General features: G+C 47.3%; 1 protein-coding gene across 3 annotated transcripts in view; it reads left to right on the plus strand.

Moving 5' to 3' along the window:
• KLHDC10 (kelch domain containing 10) overlaps positions 1-17,864 on the plus strand; it is a 196,889-nt gene that overhangs the window by 88,484 nt on the left and 90,541 nt on the right. The window contains exon 2 of one of the 3 annotated variants that reach the window (XM_063926739.1): positions 4,630-4,722. The exons of the other annotated variants lie outside the window; for them this stretch is intronic. Coding sequence (XP_063782809.1) covers positions 4,630-4,722 — 93 coding nt within the window. The remainder of the gene's footprint in view (positions 1-4,629; positions 4,723-17,864) is intronic. 3 annotated transcript variants of the gene reach the window in all.

A 17,864-nucleotide genomic window follows, 5' to 3' on the forward strand; every position in this document is an offset into this window, starting at 1 on the left:
TGAAATTAGGCTCGGTTAAGGTACAGATTTCGGCCCTCTCGATTTTCTTTCAGAAGGAATTGGCTTCTCTTCCAGAAGTCCAGATGTTTGTAAAGGGAGTGCTGCACATCCAGCCCCCTTTTGTGCCTCCAGTGGCACCATGGGACCTGAACGTGGTGTTGCAGTTCCTAAAATCACACTGGTTTGAACCGCTTGACAAGGTTGAGTTGAAATTTCTTACCTGGAAGGTGGTCATGTTGTTGACCTTAGCATCAGCAAGGCGAGTGTCAGAATTGGCGGCTCTCTCACACAAGAGCCCCTACTTGATTTTTCATGTGGATCGAGCTGAATTGAGAACACGTCCGCAATTTTTGCCTAAAGTGGTTTCGTCGTTCCATATTAATCAACCTATTGTGGTGCCTGTGGATACCGGTGACCTGGAGGATTCCAGATCCCTGGACGTAGTCGGGGCCTTTAAAGATTTATGTAGCAAGGACGGCTAGATTTAGGAAAACAGAGGCTCTGTTTGTCCTGTATGCGGCCAATAAGATTGGCGCTCCTGATTCAAAGCAGACTATTGCTCGCTGGATCTGTAATACGATTCAGCAGGCTCACTCTACGGCTGGATTGCCGGTACCAAATTCGGTTAAGGCCCATTCCACTAGGAAGGTGGGCTCTTCTTGGGCGGCTGCCCGAGGCGTCTCGGCTTTACAACTTTGCCGAGCGGCGACTTGGTCGGGGTCAAACACTTTTGCTAAATTCTACAAGTTTGATACCCTGGCTGATGAGGACCTAGCGTTTGCTCAGTCGGTGCTGCAGAGTCATACGCACTCTCCCGCCCGATTGGATGCTTTGGTATAAACCCCATGGTCCTTACGGAGTCCACAGCATCCTCTAGGACGTAAGAGAAAATAAGATTTTAAACCTACCGGTAAATCTATTTCTCGTAGTCCGTAGAGGATGCTGGGCACCCGTCCCAGTGCGGAAACTCTGCAAGACTTGTATATAGTTGTTGCTTACATAAGGGTTATGTTACAGTTGACATCGGTCTTGGACCGTTACTATTGTTTTTGTTCATACTGTTAACTGGTTATGTATGTTCCAGGTTACATGGTATGATTGGTGTGGGCTGGTATGAATCTTGCCCTTGGATTGCTAAATCCTGCCTTGTATTGTCCCTCTCCTCTGGGCACAGTTCTCTAACTGAGGTCTGGAGGAGGGGCATAGAGGGAGGAGCCAGTGCACACCCATAGTCAAAGTTCTTTTTAGGTGCCCTATCTCCTGCGGAGCCCGTCTATACCCCATGGTCCTTACGGAGTCCCCAGCATCCTCTACGGACTAGGAGAAATAGATTTACCGGTAGGTTTAAAATCTTATTTTTCTTTGTCTGGCATTTTGGGCAATTTCCCTGCAGATACTGTGGGTAACTATGTGGCATTTCAAAAACAATCTGGATACTGGAAAACTGGATTCACTGACTTGTATCTCGGTGCCTTGAGGTCATGTCCTACATCCCTTTTTGTGTGCCAAATGGCTACAATCTTGAGAATTCCCTTTATAGTGAAGTGTTAAAGAATGATCAAAAAATGGGCAGCTGCTCAATTTGAAGGGATATTTACTCAGAATAAGAGAACATTTAGCACAATAGTATGTTTCTCCTGATGGAAGGCTACCATGACAATGTTAATAAAATGCTAAAATAAAGAAACATTTTGATAGTTTTATTTTACAATTATTTACATCATATGTTGCAAGTGTTTACTAAGAACAAATCATTTTTGGTAGAAAATATTTTTTTGGTAAAATTTTAATTTTATGTGAACTGTGCTAACATGGAATGTTAGGTTAGTAGGGAGCACTGTTGTAGGAACATGGGTGTGTAGGCAGCTACCGGTGAAACTTTTCAGTGTTCTCCTGGATCCATTTCACAGGTGCTCCACCTGGCTCTTTTTACATGCCACCTGGCAGTATGCTGCTCCAGGGGTCTGACATCAACCACACTGTTCCTACATTACTGTGACAGGCCCAGTAATGGAGAGGCAGGGAGCGGTTTGAATGACGGGAACATTGCAGACAGGGTGCTGCGTCTTGTTGTGCATTGCTGGAAACAAATATATTGATGTCAAGTAGACAATATAAGAGTCTTTAAAAATGACCTGTCTCCAGACAGATTACACTGCTACCACCCAGCTACTACTTAGTGCCCCCCAGTTGGAAAAATATTCTGTGAAGAACACTGAACATTAATAAATATGTACTATGCAGAAATTTGTCCCGACTTGTCATTGTCAGTTTGTAAATTTAACTTAACTGTAAATATGCTGCTACTTGCATGTTGAACACTAAAGGGCGTTACTCACGGAGCGATGGTCTAAGCAATCTGACTAGATTGCTTAGGATATAAGCCTGATCGCTCCGTGTGTAGCCCTTACAGCGATAGCGCATCGCTATCGCTGCTGCTAGATTGGCCTGCCGTGCAGGCCAATCTAGCGGGTCGCTCACTTCACCCGCTGGGTGAAATGAGCGCCCCCCCATCTCCCCCCGCACGCTCAGCACAGATCGCGCTGTGCTGAGCGGCAAGAGAGATGTGTGCTGAGCGGTTCGCTCAGCACACATCTCTCCCCGCATCGGCCCATCTATATGGGCCTTTAGGGTCTGATGCAGAGTTGTTAGCAAAGAGGGCATTAACTATTCAAAAGAAAAGTGCATGAAAAGTATATAATATTTTACATAAATAAAACACTCACTCACTCTCTGGGTTTGTATACATCACTGCATTGGCAGCATTCTGCTTTTAATTTATTCCAAGTCTTCATCACCAGTGTGGCGATATACCTGCCCTATAGTTAAAAATGTGAGTTTGCATAGCCATGTGTTCATTCCTGTCTAAGCATGCACAAAATGAGTTTAAGCATGACACGATGTGCAAAAAGAATGCATTCAAGTCCTTAGACCCTTAGCAATGAAAAACAGACTCTTGCCACAATGTTCTATGGACCACAATTACAAGGGGTGTGCAAAAAGCTTCCGGATGCACAAAGTTAGATTTACAAAGTAAACATTACATTTTTTTAAAAGTATTTATTTACCAGAGGAGTGTATGCAATGTTGCGTGCGCTCAAACCACTTGGTAAAGCAGCTGGACCAGTCCGAAGCAGGTATGTTTTTCTACTTGCTGGATGAAGGCCTCCACTGCAGCTTTCAGTGAATCCACACAAATCCCATGCATCTTGTGCTGAATTTGTTAAAAAACAAAGTCGCAGGGGACCAGGTCTGCACTGTAAGCTAGATGACCAAGCTCCTGGATGCGTTCATGGGCCACAAAAATTCACCACTTCCCTGACTTGTGGGCAGGTGCATTGTCGTGATGAAGAATGTCACCATAAATGCAAGCTCTTGGACAGTCCTTGGAAATGGCTTCCACCACCTCCATTTGGGGACCACTGGGTCAACTGTATGGTCTCTGGGTCTGAACTGTAGATTCAGGAATCATTGCCACTAATGATCTCCCAGACAGAGTTTGGGTAACTGCTATCAAAGCTAGCATGCTGCAACACTAAGTCACCCGAGTCGCCTCTTGCTCTTGAGTCAGCTGATGGGGCACCCAGCGTACAAAAGCCTTGCTTGGGCCAAGCTTTTCGTGGAGTTTCAAGCGGATGGATCCCGATGAGATGCCAATTTCCTTCCTTTTCTAACTGGTCCACCTCAACTATGGTCCGGACAGCAGCAATGTTGTCCTCAGCAGCGCTCCTCGTCTTCGGGGACCGCCTCCTGCACCAAAATTCAGCAAACCTCTCTAACACAGTGGTTTGGGGCAGTGTTTCCTCCCCCAAAGCATCTTGCAATTGGTCAAGACTCTCCTGCTGCCGCAGACCACTTTTGTAGTTGTAGAACATAATTGCTCTCCAGTGGCCTCTGTTGAGCTCCATAACGAGTTTGTGAAGAAAGTGAACATGTCTTCTTCAGTGTACAGTGCTACTTATATACGGTTCTGTGCCTTGGCCTTTCACAAGAACTTTAGTCAGAGATTTCAGTTCACAACCTATCAGACGGTGTCTACTCCACCTATGCACTGCAGATCTGGAAACTTATTACACACCCCTTGTCCCCAGGATTTTCTGTTTATTGTCTTGTCGTTTGAGTGTGGTTAAACAATACTAAACTTGTTGATATGATGTTTTAGTTTGTAAGTGAATAACCCAATGTCTTGCCCCCTTTTATTTTTTATTTTTTCTCCCGTGCACATTTTTACTATAGAAGCAATACCTTTTTAATTTTTTGATGTAGTGACAATATATTTTAGATCTAGACCATGTATTATGACTACTCAGGGCACAAGTCTGAAATCAATACATTTTATAGTAGAATAGTACCTGAAAGAAGGCCATGTTCGCCCACAAAAATAAGTTGGTGACCAGAAAGCTTTTTGTTGTACAAATAAGTCATTTCAGTTATTGAGTATTGTTACTTTAAGATAATAGTAATTGTACCCTCAGAAATGGAAATTGCTTACTTACATCTCCCAAAGCAATCTGAGCCAAGGTTATGTTGAAGAGGTCAGGCTTCACCAGCTTTTTGCTGCTGCTCATGTTGTCTGTTGATGCCTTGTGTTGTGTATGTCTGACTCATTGCTGGTAATTGTGGTAACAGGCACTAAGAAGAAAGTTCGCTGGTTTCCAGTTAGGCGACTCTTCACTCACTCCTGTCCCAGCATCAGGATCCCTAGCAGGTTTTTAAGAGAAGGTGGGTGTTGATTACCAGCCTTGCATAGTTATTTGTTCGTTTGGTGTTTTTGCCATTCTGTCCTATTCATTAGGCAATTTCTTCTCTCTTCCCTTTTTTTTTATTTTGTCTTCTTTTGTATGTTTTGCCAATTTTTAACAGTGCTAATTTTGGATGCTCTAAATTTCTACTGAATTTAGTGTCTGTGTGGTGTGAGGAATGCACCAACTATCAGTAAAGACAATCAAGACCAGATTTAAATTGTTCTTTCACAAAAGAAATGTGCCTGTAAACCACCTGAAATGTTAAGCGTTTAACTCCGAATTTATACAGATACATGTAGTAGTTAATGTGCAGCGGCTTGTTTACTGCGGGTGCAGTATGGTATGCCGGCGGCCAGGCTCCCGGCGACCAGCGTACCGGCGCCGGGAGCCCAATCGCTGGCATACCGACAGCGTGGCGAGCGCAAATGAGCCCCTTGCGGGCTCGCTGCGCTCACCACGCTGCGGGCACGGTGGCGCGCTACGCTATTTATTCTCCCTCCAGCGGGGTCATGGACCCCCACGAGGGAGAATATCTGTCGGTATGCCGGGTGTCGGGATTCCGGCGCCGGTATACTGTGCGCCGGGATCCCGACATTCGGCAACCTGAAGACCACCCGTTTACTGCATATCATGACTTGCAGTATTTGGGTCTACTGAAAATTTTGATAAATCATTTTAATGGTTTAACTCAGTTTCTCAAACACTGGGACAGATATATTAACCCTGGAGACGTGATAAAGTAATGATAAAAAAAAGTGATACGTGCAAGGTGATAATGTATCAGCCAGTCAGGTCCTAACTGTCAATTTATATATTGGAGCTGATTGGCTGGTGCGTTATCACCTTGCATGTATCAGTGCTTTAGCACTTCTCCAGGCTTAATACATCTGCCCCAGAGTCTGTTCTCAAGGCACCAAAACTGTCCAGATTTTAAGTTTTTAGTTATGCCTGGTCACAGGTGACTTAATTAGCACCTCAGTCAATTTGTTTTTACCCATCTGTGCAGAGCCATGGATATACCTACAACCTGGACCTTTGGGGTGCTTTGAGGACTGCGTTTGAGAACCTCTGGTTTAACTGTTGTATCTGCCTTTTATTGGTACTGTCTTACCAGTAAGATGTTTTCTTCTGTCAACTATAGAACTTTTCTCCTATTGTTTTTACTTACTAATTTTCCTTTTTGAAATTTAGTCTCGCACAAAACTCCAGTGTTTTTTGTGATTTGTCTATCTGGTTTCCAGGACCTAATATCAACTATTTTTGAAACCTAGTACATTGGACGGAATATATATGTAATGCCAGCTGTCAGGATCCCAACAGTGGCATCCTGGCAGCGAGTCCCTTCGCAGGCTCGCTGCGCTCGCCACAGGATCTATTCCCACTTGGGTGGTGGCGTGGACCCACAACCTGAGTGGGAATACTGAGCTTCAGTCAGGATTCCAACCGCCGGCATTTTGCCGTCTGTCTTCTGAACACTAGTCCCTATTGGACTTGCAATGCAGCAGCTGCTTGTGCTTACTGCCTACATCCCAGCTCATGTATTTCCCCCTTCTCGGAACTTATTCCTCTCCTAGGTCTGTCCCAACTCAGAGTCCCTAGCAGTGGGAGCCGTTTGGGCATGCGCCCTGGCTTCCACAGTGTGCATTGAGTCATCAAGGCAGACATGAGATTATAATCTATATTAGGTATTGCAGAAGGATTTTTTACATAATTTAAAGCACTGTACCTAAAACCTATGCAAACTATACTTATATTAATACAAAATATGTATACAATTCCTTTGTTTTTCTGCATAAAGACATGGCATTTCCCACCAATAATGCCTACTGAACAACATCTGTATATTACATTGTCAGAGACGCGCTAGTTCACTATATAGTGAGAGATCTAGAGATAGAGAATATATATATATATATATATATTCTCTATCTCTCTGTGTGTGTGTGTGTGTGTGTGTGTGTATGTATGTATGTATGTATGTGTATATATATATATATATATATAATATATAATATATATATATATATATATATATATATATATCTCTATCTATCTATCTATATACACTGCTCAAAAAAATAAAGGTAACACTAAAATAACACATCCTAGATCTGAATGAAATATTCTTATTAAATACTTTGTTCTTTACATAGTTGAATGTGCTGACAACAAAATCACAAAAAAATTATCAATGGAAATCAAATTTATTAACCCATGGAGGTCTGGATTTGGAGTCACCCTCAAAATTAAAGTGGAAAAATACACTACAGGCTGATCCAACTTTGAGGTAATGTCCTTAAAACAAGTCAAAATGAGGCTCAGTAGTGTGTGTGTGGCCTCCACGTGCCTGTATGACCTCTCTACAACCCACACAAGTGGCTCAGGTAGTGCAGCTCATCCAGGATGGCACATCAATGCGAGCTGTGGCAAGAAGGGTTGCTGTGTCTGTCAGCGTAGTGTCCAGAGCATGGAGGCGCTACCAGGAGACATGAAAAAAAGATACGTGGAATACCGCTTGACCAGCGCCCCACTCTACGTCAGTAGAGCTTTAATCACGCCCGGCTCTCAGATCAATAACATCCTTCAGACGTATTATGCAGGAACGGACTCTCAAATGTGGATCACAGGGAGTTTACCGGAAAGAGAGATAATGGGCAACCATAGTGTGATACTATTTAAAAATTTAAATACATCACACAAGACAATAAGACAAATAAAAACAATCTTAAAATACAAACAACCACACAATGGTGGTGCAGACATTCACTAGTAGGGCTGACACCCTGGGCAAAAACAGTAGAAATGGCTGGTTACCGGTTGGAAGTAAGAACGGACTCACGTCCGTTCTAAAAGCATGAATGACACGGAGTAAATCACCAGGCTGCAGCAAGGGATTCCCCAGTCCCAGGACTCCTTCAGACACCGGCTCAGTCCACACTCGTTGTTCACATTCAGGAGGTCAGTCCAAAGAGCACCTACTCGTTACGACCCTCCTCGGGTTTTTCTCAAGGTCAGCTCAGTTGTGGATGTCTTACAAGTGCTGTCCCTCTCCTTAAATCCCTACTACTTCATTCCTATTGGTCCCAGCGCAGCTGATCCTTATACATGGTTTATCTATCAACAGGTAAAATGGAACTCCTCTCTAGTGCGCGGAATGGGCTGCCTTAACCGTGTATACCAAAAGAGGGCGTTCCCACTCCCCAAGATAATGTGACAGAAAAAAATAGGTAATACACTATATGAGGCGCCAAATGACAATGAATAACAATATATAATATATATATCAATAGTTTGATACGTCCCTTATAAATACTTGAATTCAGGCATAAATGGAGTTCTTTGTATTCCTCATATGTTTAGCCAGCTTTCACAGTGGGACCTCGATCAACGGTATCATATGTGAATAAAAGGATAAAAAAGCATCTAGTGTAACAGTTTTATTCCTCCACACAATTTCATAAAATATTAAAAAAATCTTTTTTGTAGGATCAAAATCCAGATAAAAGTATTCCATAAATTTGCACAGAGCACATAAAACATGTAGGGTAATCTCCAGGCTGTGTGTGTAAAAGTAAAGAATTACCGGATGGTCTGAGGATGTCATGACTAAGGTTTTGTGAACCCGGTGCTAGCGAAGTCTGCGCGGGCGACTGGAGGACTACACGAATACCACCACTGACCTGGTTTGGAAGTGTTGTGGACTCGGGGTCTCTTCCGGTGACTGGGAAGAGGAACCGCGGCAGAGATGGCCGAATCCAGGTTCTCCTCATGCAGGATGAGGTCGGCAGACCGGAAGCACGTGTGGGCGCTGAAGGTCTCCTGAAAGACAGAACTGGAAAGGCGCTGATGAATCAGTGAAGAATAACAGGTACAACTGTGCTAAAGGGCACGGGGTGCTTGGGGACACTGAGGTGCTTGGAGACACTGAGGTGCTTGGAGACACTGAGGTGCTTGGAGACACTGAGGTGCTTGGAGGCACTGAGGTGATTGGAGGCACTGAGGTGATTGGAGGCACTGAGGTGATTGGAGGCACTGAGGTGCGTGGAGACACTGGGGTGCGTAGAGACACTGGGGTGCGTAGGCACGGAGGTGCTGGAAGCACGGAGATGCTGAGGCACGGAGTTGCTGATTCACGGAGGCACGGAGGTGCTGGAAGCACGGAGGTACTGAGGCACGGAGGTGCTGGAAGCACGGAGGTGCTGAGGCACGGAGGTGCTGGAGGCACGGAGGTGCTGGAGGCACGGAGGTGCTGGAAGCACGGAGGTGCTGGAGGCACGGAGGTGCTGGAGGCACGGAGGTGCTGAGGCACGGAGGTGCTGGAAGCACGGAGGTGCTGAGGCACGGAGGTGCTGGAAGCACGGAGGTGCTGGAGGCACGGAGGTGCTGGAGGCACGGAGGTGCTGGAAGCACGGAGGTGCTGAGGCACGGAGGTGCTGGAAGCACGGAGGTGCTGGAAGCACGGAGGTGCTGGAAGCACGGAGGTGCTGGAAGCACGGAGGTGCTGAGGCACGGGAGCTCTGGAGATCACAACCTTAGGGAGCTCAGCTAGAATGCTCACACATAGCTGTGTGTGACACAAGGAACTGGCGCCGTTTCTAATTCAGCCTCCTGATTTATACTTCCTGGTTCTTGGTGATTGGTGAGCAGGATTAGGTGATGCAGAGAGTCTCAGGCTGGCAGAGGATTGAACAACTCTGGGTCAGGTGAACAGTCACTGTCATGTGACTACTCTTGCCAAGGCTGTGATGTAGAATGAGGCCTAGCAGGCCGAGAGAACACTGAAGCCTGGACTTCTGCAAAACACAGGATGCTGGCTTTTAGACCTAAAGTTCAGATTACTGAATTCAGCCTCACACAGGAGATCACCACAGGTGGAACTAATTAACTATTACCTCTCAGGCAGAGAACTCAGGAAAACTCAGTGCTGACAAGCTGTTTAACTCCGTGAGTGAAAAGACACAGGATCCAGGACAGATGGCAGGGGTAAGTCACCAAATATAAAACCTACAGTCAGGATTGTGACAGTATCCCCCTCTTCAAGGGTGGACTCCGGACACCCATCTTGAATCTTAGAGGAACTTGAGAAATTCATACAGAAGAATTTAGGACCTTCGTTGATGCAGATTCCAAAGGTTTAGGACTAAATTCTTTAACTACAGCGTTACTAAAAGTCTGTAAGTCATGGAACACAGGATCATTACTCTCAAAGAGCATGTTGGCCCACTCCAAAGCTCTTCCTCTGAATGCCAGGAACAGATATCGAGTAATGTTGGAAGGAGTTACTGCACCTGAAGGATCAGACTCCATCCGAGAGAGAAATTGTTCAACCAGAGCGGCATATTGCAATAAATCTCCATCAAAGTAAATAGGTGGAAAACCATCAGACGAAAGCTTAGAGGATGAAACTGAAGAAAGCTTTGGCTGGACGAGTAGGACTGGATTGGATCCGAGGATACTTGAATTGGCTGGAGCCAAAGGAGACTGACCAGGCTGGTCCTGGAGTATTGCTGGACCGGCTGGAACCGGGACGGACTGACCAGGCGGAGCCTGGAGTATTGCTGGAACCGGGACGGACTGACCAGGCAGGGCCTGGAGTATTGCTGGAACCGGGACGGACTGACCAGGCAGGGTCTGGAGTATTGCTGGACCGGCTGGAACCGGGACGGACTGACCGGGCTGGGCCTGGAGTATTGCTGGACCGGCTGGAACCGGGACAGACTGACCGGGCTGGGCCTGGAGTATTGCTGGACCGGCTGGAACCGGGACGGACTGACCAGGCTGGGCCTGGAGTATGGCTGGACCGGCTGGAACCGGGATGGACTGAGCCCTTTCTTCACAGGGCTGAACTAAGGCAGGAGCCCCCTCTTCACGGGGCTGGGCTGAGGCAAGAGCCCCCACTTCACGGGGCTGGGCTGAGGCAAGAGCCCCCTCTTCACGGGGCTGGGCAGCACTCTGTAGAATCTCTGGCTGGGCAGCACTCTGTAGAATCTCTGGCTGGGCAGCACTCTGTAGAATCTCTGGCTGGGCAGCACTCTGTAGAATCTCTGGCTGGGCAGCACTCTGTAGAATCTCTGGCTGGGCAGCACTCTGTAGACTCTCTGGCTGGGCAGCACTCTGTAGACTCTCTGGCTGGGCAGCACTCTGTAGACTCTCTGGCTGGGCAGCACTCTGTAGACTCTCTGGCTGGGCAGCACTCTGTAGACTCTCTGGCTGGGCAGCACTCTGTAGACTCTCTGGCTGGGCAGCACTCTGTAGACTCTCTGGCTGGGCAGCACTCTGAAGACTCTCTGGCTGGGCAGCACTCTGAAGACTCTCTGGCTGGGCAGCACTCTGAAGACTCTCTGGGGCTGGACGCTCTGAACCCCTCACTGGGGCTGGACGCTCTGAACCCCTCACTGGGGCTGGACGCTCTGAAGACGCCCCTCCTGGGGCTGGACACTCTGAAGACGCCCCTCCTGGGGCTGTGGACACGGACTCCTCTGTGACTGTAAATGTCTTGAACATTCTTCTCTGGACACCCAACTTGGGATAAGGTCTTTTAACCACCGGACCCCAGTCATAAATTTGAGTCTCTCTCAGAAGAGTAGCCTTCTTGATACCCTCGTCAGCAGCAGAAGGATCGGATACTGTGGATGACTTGTAGACATGAGCACTATGATACTGAGATTTGTCACTATTACCTGGCTTGCGAAGAATGTAGTCTTTAACAAAATGACCAGAATTTCCACAGTAAAGACAGAGATGTAGCTCCTTACGCCGCTGACGTTCAGCTTCATAGAGCTTGGGCCGTGGATAGCTCTGATGAAAAACTTTCCCTTGCGCAGAGAAAGAGACTCTATTAACTGGATGGGACAAAACAAGATCAACAACGTTGGTAGTATTCCTGAGGAGATCAGGCAACACAGAGAGAATACTAGGCAAAAGTTCTTGTAACTGTAGTAACATCTGGTAGAAAATCTGCAGTTGGTCAGGAGTCTTAGAGCAGAAGGTCAGAGAATCTCTGGAGAAAGAATTCCGCTGCAGACACTGTGCCAATTGATGCTGAGTCGACTCCAGACCTTCCAAGCGTCCTGCAATATTGCTTAGGAGGTCCTGCGTCAGACAAACACTTTCGGCCGGGTCCATGTGGCCAGTTCCTACTGTCATGACTAAGGTTTTGTGAACCCGGTGCTAGCGAAGTCTGCGCGGGCGACTGGAGGACTACACGAATACCACCACTGACCTGGTTTGGAAGTGTTGTGGACTCGGGGTCTCTTCCGGTGACTGGGAAGAGGAACCGCGGCAGAGATGGCCGAATCCAGGTTCTCCTCATGCAGGATGAGGTCGGCAGACAGGAAGCACGTGTGGGCGCTGAAGGTCTCCTGAAAGACAGAACTGGAAAGGCGCTGATGAATCAGTGAAGAATAACAGGTACAACTGTGCTAAAGGGCACGGGGTGCTTGGAGACACTGAGGTGCTTGGAGACACTGAGGTGCTTGGAGACACTGAGGTGCTTGGAGACACTGAGGTGCTTGGAGACACTGAGGTGCTTGGAGGCACTGAGGTGCTTGGAGGCACTGGGGTGCGTAGAGACACTGGGGTGCGTAGGCACGGAGGTGCTGGAAGCACAGAGATGCTGAGGCACGGAGATGCTGAGGCACGGAGATGCTGAGGCACGGAGGTGCTGAGGCACGGAGGTGCTGAGGCACGGAGGTGCTGAGGCACGGAGGTGCTGAGGCACGGAGGTGCTGGAAGCACGGAGGTGCTGAGGCACGGAGGTGCTGGAAGCACGGAGGTGCTGAGGCACGGAGGTGCTGGAAGCACGGAGGTGCTGAGGCACGGAGGTGCTGGAAGCACGGAGGTACTGAGGCACAAAGATGCTGAGGCACGGAGGTGCTGGAAGCACGGAGGTGCTGAGGCACGGAGGTGCGGAGGCACGGAGGCGCTGGAAGCACGGAGGCGCTGAAAGCATGGAGATACGGAGGTGCTGAGGCACGGAGATACGGAGGTGCTGAGGCACGGAGGTGCTGGAAGCACGGAGGTACTGGGGCACGGAGGTACTGGGGCACGGGAGCTCTGGAGATCACAACCTTAGGGAGCTCAATTAGAATGCTCACACATAGCTGTGTGTGACACAAGGAACTGGCGCCGTTTCTAATTCAGCCTCCTGATTTATACTTCCTGGTTCTTGGTGATTGGTGAGCAGGATTAGGTGATGCAGAGAGTCTCAGGCTGGCAGAGGATTGAACAACTCTGGGTCAGGTGAACAGTCACTGTCATGTGACTACTCTTGCCAAGGCTGTGATGTAGAATGAGGCCTAGCAGGCCGAGAGAACACTGAAGCCTGGACTTCTGCAAAACACAGGATGCTGGCTTTTAGACCTAAAGTTCAGATTACTGAATTCAGCCTCACACAGGAGATCACCACAGGTGGAACTAATTAACTATTACCTCTCAGGCAGAGAACTCAGGAAAACTCAGTGCTGACAAGCTGTTTAACTCCGTGAGTGAAAAGACACAGGATCCAGGACAGATGGCAGGGGTAAGTCACCAAATATAAAACCTACAGTCAGGATTGTGACAGAAGATAAAATTATCCCCAAACAAGCGTGTTCTTAACACCAGGCAATCTCCCGGGAAACGGTGTCCTGGACTCTCCGGCAATACTCCTTTCCACAACCAACGAAGAGACACCTCTAGCTGCGCCGACGCGTTTCAGGCCTTTCTAGGCCTTGAAAAAGACCATCCGGTAATTCTTTACTTTTACACACACAGCCTGGAGATTACCCTACATGTTTTATGTGCTCTGTGCAAATTTATGGAATACTTTTATCTGGATTTTGATCCTACAAAAAAGATTTTTTTAATATTTTATGAAATTGTGTGGAGGAATAAAACTGTTACACTAGATGCTTTTTTATCCTTTTATTCACATATGATACCGTTGATCGAGGTCCCACTGTGAAAGCTGGCTAAACATATGAGGAATACAAAGAACTCCATTTATGCCTGAATTCAAGTATTTATAAGGGACGTATCAAACTATTGATATATATATTGTTATTCATTGTCATTTGGCGCCTCATATAGTGTTACCTATTTTTTTTCTGTCGGTTTATCTATCAGTCCATGGACATGTACGCTAGGACCACCCCTAACTACCACAGGAGTTTCCTAGCAACCCCAATCACGATGCACGTCTTGAATATAGCACTCTCCCGCCTCCGCTGCATTTGCGATCACGTGGTGTTACGTGACGTCACTCACTCCTTCCCCCTAGACGCTCCGATCACGTGATCGCTCGAGCTGTCAGCGGCCACATCGTGACGCGTCAGGCAACGTCCCGCACTCCTCCTCTCGGGGTCTCCGCTCACGTGATCCTCCCAGAGGTGCAGCTGTGATTGTGATCAGCGTTTACACAGGCAGGACGGGTTTCCCATGTTAGTAATCGTACATAATCCGTCATCCTCATAACCTCTGTGTTCCCAGAGCATATAGCAGGACACTGTTTATATGTCTGTTGTTACACTTCCCGTCAGGGTGATGGTACATTAGTATTTCAACTGAAGAATTGTATTTTAAACGGGGAGTTGCATCATAGATGGGTGCTTTATAATTCTTTTCGATTGGATAGGTCATATTTCTCTCAATCCTAATAAGCCGAGAATAAACAAAGATTCATTAGGATACATACAAAAATCACATCCAAATTCATATAACAAGAGTAAATAATCTACAAGAACCATTTCACCTCGAAATCCAAATTGAGGCCCTTTGGTTGAAGGGTCCCCAATTCGTAAATGGCTTTCATCTCTGCCTTAGCCAGTTGGTTCATCAGATCCCGCCTCCTCCAGTGACCTCTTACCCATCGAATGCCCACAAACCGTCTGATGGCGGCTGTGGAGCACCCATGATGTTTTCTAAAATGGTCTGAGAGAGCATGTGTCTCAAGACCTTTCTTTATGTTCCTTAAATGCTCTCCCAGACGCACCTTAAGGGCTCTCGAGGTCCTTCCAACGTAAAACAGGCCACAGTCACACTCTACCACATAGTCTTTGATGACAGACTTTTTCCCGTTTATTGTGACCTCCTTTGTTTTATTTTGGTTCTCCATTTTTATTCCCCTACATGCTATACAGTTCATACACCGGTGAAACCCTTTAGATCTTATCCCAATTGGCATAGTTGGGGGAAATGCACTCTGTGCTAGGTTGTTTTTTAAATTAGGGGCCTTCCTGTATATGCATTTCGGTCTAGCTGGGAGGCACTGTCCCAAAATGGGGTCTTTTTGTAAGACTCCCCAATGCTTGGTAATGATTTTCTCATTACCAAGCATTGGGGAGGCCCCTAATTTTAAAAAACAACCTAGTACAGAGTTCATTTCCCCCAACTATGCCAATTGGGATAAGATCTAAAGGGTTTCACCAGTGTATGAACTGTATAGCATGTAGGGGAATAAAAATGGAGAACCAAAGTAAAACAGAGGAGGTCACAATAAACGGGAAAAAGTCTGTCATCAAAGACTTTATAACATGTAACACAAAGAATGTTATCTATGTGGTAGAGTGCGACACTGGCCTGTTTTACGTTGGAAGGACCTCGAGAGCCCTTAAGGTGCGTCTGGGAGAGCATTTAAGGAACATAAAGAAAGGTCTTGAGACACATGCTCTCTCAGACTATTTTAGAAAACATCATGGGTGCTCCACAGCCGCCATCAGACGGTTTGTGGGCATTCGATGGGTGAGAGGTCACTGGAGGAGGCGGGATCTGATGAACCAACTGGCTAAAGCAGAGATGAAAGCCATTTACGAATTGGGGACCCTTCAACCAAAGGGCCTCAATTTGGATTTCGAGGTGAAATGGTTCTTGTAGATTATTTACTCTTGTTATATGAATTTGGATGTGATTTGTGTATGTATCCTAATGAATCTTTGTTTATTCTCGGCTTATTAGGATTATTGAGAGAAATATGACCTATCCAATCGAAAAGAATTATAAAGCACTCATCTATGATGCAACTCCCCGTTTAAAATACAATTCTTCAGTTGAAATACTAATGTACCATCACCCTGACGGGAAGTGTAACAACAGACATATAAACAGTGTCCTGCTATATGCTCTGGGAATACAGAGGTTATGAGGATGACGGATTATGTACGATTACTAACATGGGAAACCCGTCCTGCCTGTGTAAACGCTGATCACAATCACAGCTGCGCCTCTGGGAGGATCACGTGAGCGGAGGAGTGCGGGACGTTGCCCGACGCGTCACGATGTGGCCGCTGACAGCTCGAGCGATAACGTGATCGGAGCGTCTAGGGGGAAGGAGTGAGTGACGTCACGTAACACCACGTGATCGCAAATGCAGCAGAGGCCGGAGAGTGCTATATTCAAGACGTGCAGCGTGATTGGGGTTGCTAGGAAACTCCTGTGGTAGTTAGGGGTGGTCCTAGCGTACATGTCCATGGACTGATAGATAAACCATGTATAAGGATCAGCTGCGCTGGGACCAATAGGAATGAAGTAGTAGGGATTTAAGGAGAGGGACAGCACTTGTAAGACATCCACAACTGAGCTGACCTTGAGAAAGACCCGAGGAGGGTCGTAACGTGTAGGTGCTCTTTGGACTGACCTCCTGAATGTGAACAACGAGTGTGGACTGAGCCGGTGTCTGAAGGAGTCCTGGGACTGGGGAATCCCTTGCTGCAGCCTGGTGATTTACTCTGTGTCATTCATGCTTTTAGAACTAACGTGAGCCAGTTCTTACTTCCAACCGGTAACCAGCCATTTCTACTGTTTTTGCCCAGGGTGTCAGCCCTATTAGTGAATGTCTGCACCACCATTGTGTGGTTGTTTGTATTTTAAGATTGTTTTTATTTGTCTTGTGTGATGTAATTACATTTTTAAATAGTATCACACTATGGTTGCCCATTATCTCTCTTTCCGGTAAACTCCCTGTGATCCACATTTGAGAGTCCGTTCCTGCATAATACGTCTGAAGGATGTTATGGATCGGAGAGCCGGGCGTGATTAAAGCTCTACTGACGTAGAGTGGGGCGCTGGTCAAGCGGTATTCCACGTATCTTTTTTTCATTGCATATTGTATTAGAGGTGGGAAAAGCCTCTGGTGGTACACTGTGTGACTAGCAGCCTTAATTGCGCACTGCCTGACACTCCAAATTTCTTTTGTTATATTGGCTACCAGGAGACAGGTCAGTACATCAGGAGACGTGGAGGAGGCCGTAGGAGGGCAACAACCCAGCAGCAGGACCGCTACCTCCACCTTTGTGCAAGGAGGAACAGGAGGAGCACTGCCAGAGCCCTGCAAAATGACCTCCAGCAAGCCACAAATGTGCATGTGTTTACTCAAACGATCAGAAACAGACTCCATGAGGGTGGTATGAGGGCCCGACGTCCACAGGTGGGGGTTGTGCTTACAGCCCAACACCGTGCAGGACGTTTGGCATTTGCCAGAGAACACCAAGATTGGCAAATTCGCCACTGGCGCCCTGTGCTCTTCACAGATGAAAGCAGGTTCTCACTCTGAGCACATGTGACAGACGTGACAGAGTCTGGAGACGCCAAGGAGAACGTTCTGCCTGCAACATCCTCCAGCATGACCAGTTTGGCAGTTGGTCAGTAATGGTGTGGAGTGGCATTACTTTGGGGGGGCCGCACAGCCCTCCATGTGCTCACCAGAGGTAGCCTGACTGCCATTAGGTACCGAGATGAGATCCTCAGACCCCTTGTGAGACCATATGCTGGTGCGGTTGGCCCTGGGTTCCTCCTAATGCAAGACAATGCTAGACCTCATGTGGCTGGAGTGTGTCAGCAGTTCCTGCAAGACGAAGGCATTGATGCTATGGACTGGCCCGCCCATTCCCCAGACCTGAATCCAATTGAGCACATCTGGGACATCATGTCTCGCTCCATCCACCAACGCCACGTTGCACCACAGACTGTCCAGGAGTTGGCGGATGCTTTAGTCCAGGTCTGGGAGGAGATCCCTCAGGAGACCATCCGCCACCTCATCAGGAGCATGCCCAGGCGTTGTAGGGAGGGTCATACAGGCACGTGGAGGCCACACACACTACTGAGCCTCATTTTGACTTGTTTTAAGGACATTACATCAAAGTTGGA

The sequence above is a fragment of the Pseudophryne corroboree genome, chromosome 6 (genome assembly GCF_028390025.1).
Source record: "Pseudophryne corroboree isolate aPseCor3 chromosome 6, aPseCor3.hap2, whole genome shotgun sequence".
NCBI lineage: Eukaryota > Metazoa > Chordata > Amphibia > Anura > Myobatrachidae > Pseudophryne > Pseudophryne corroboree.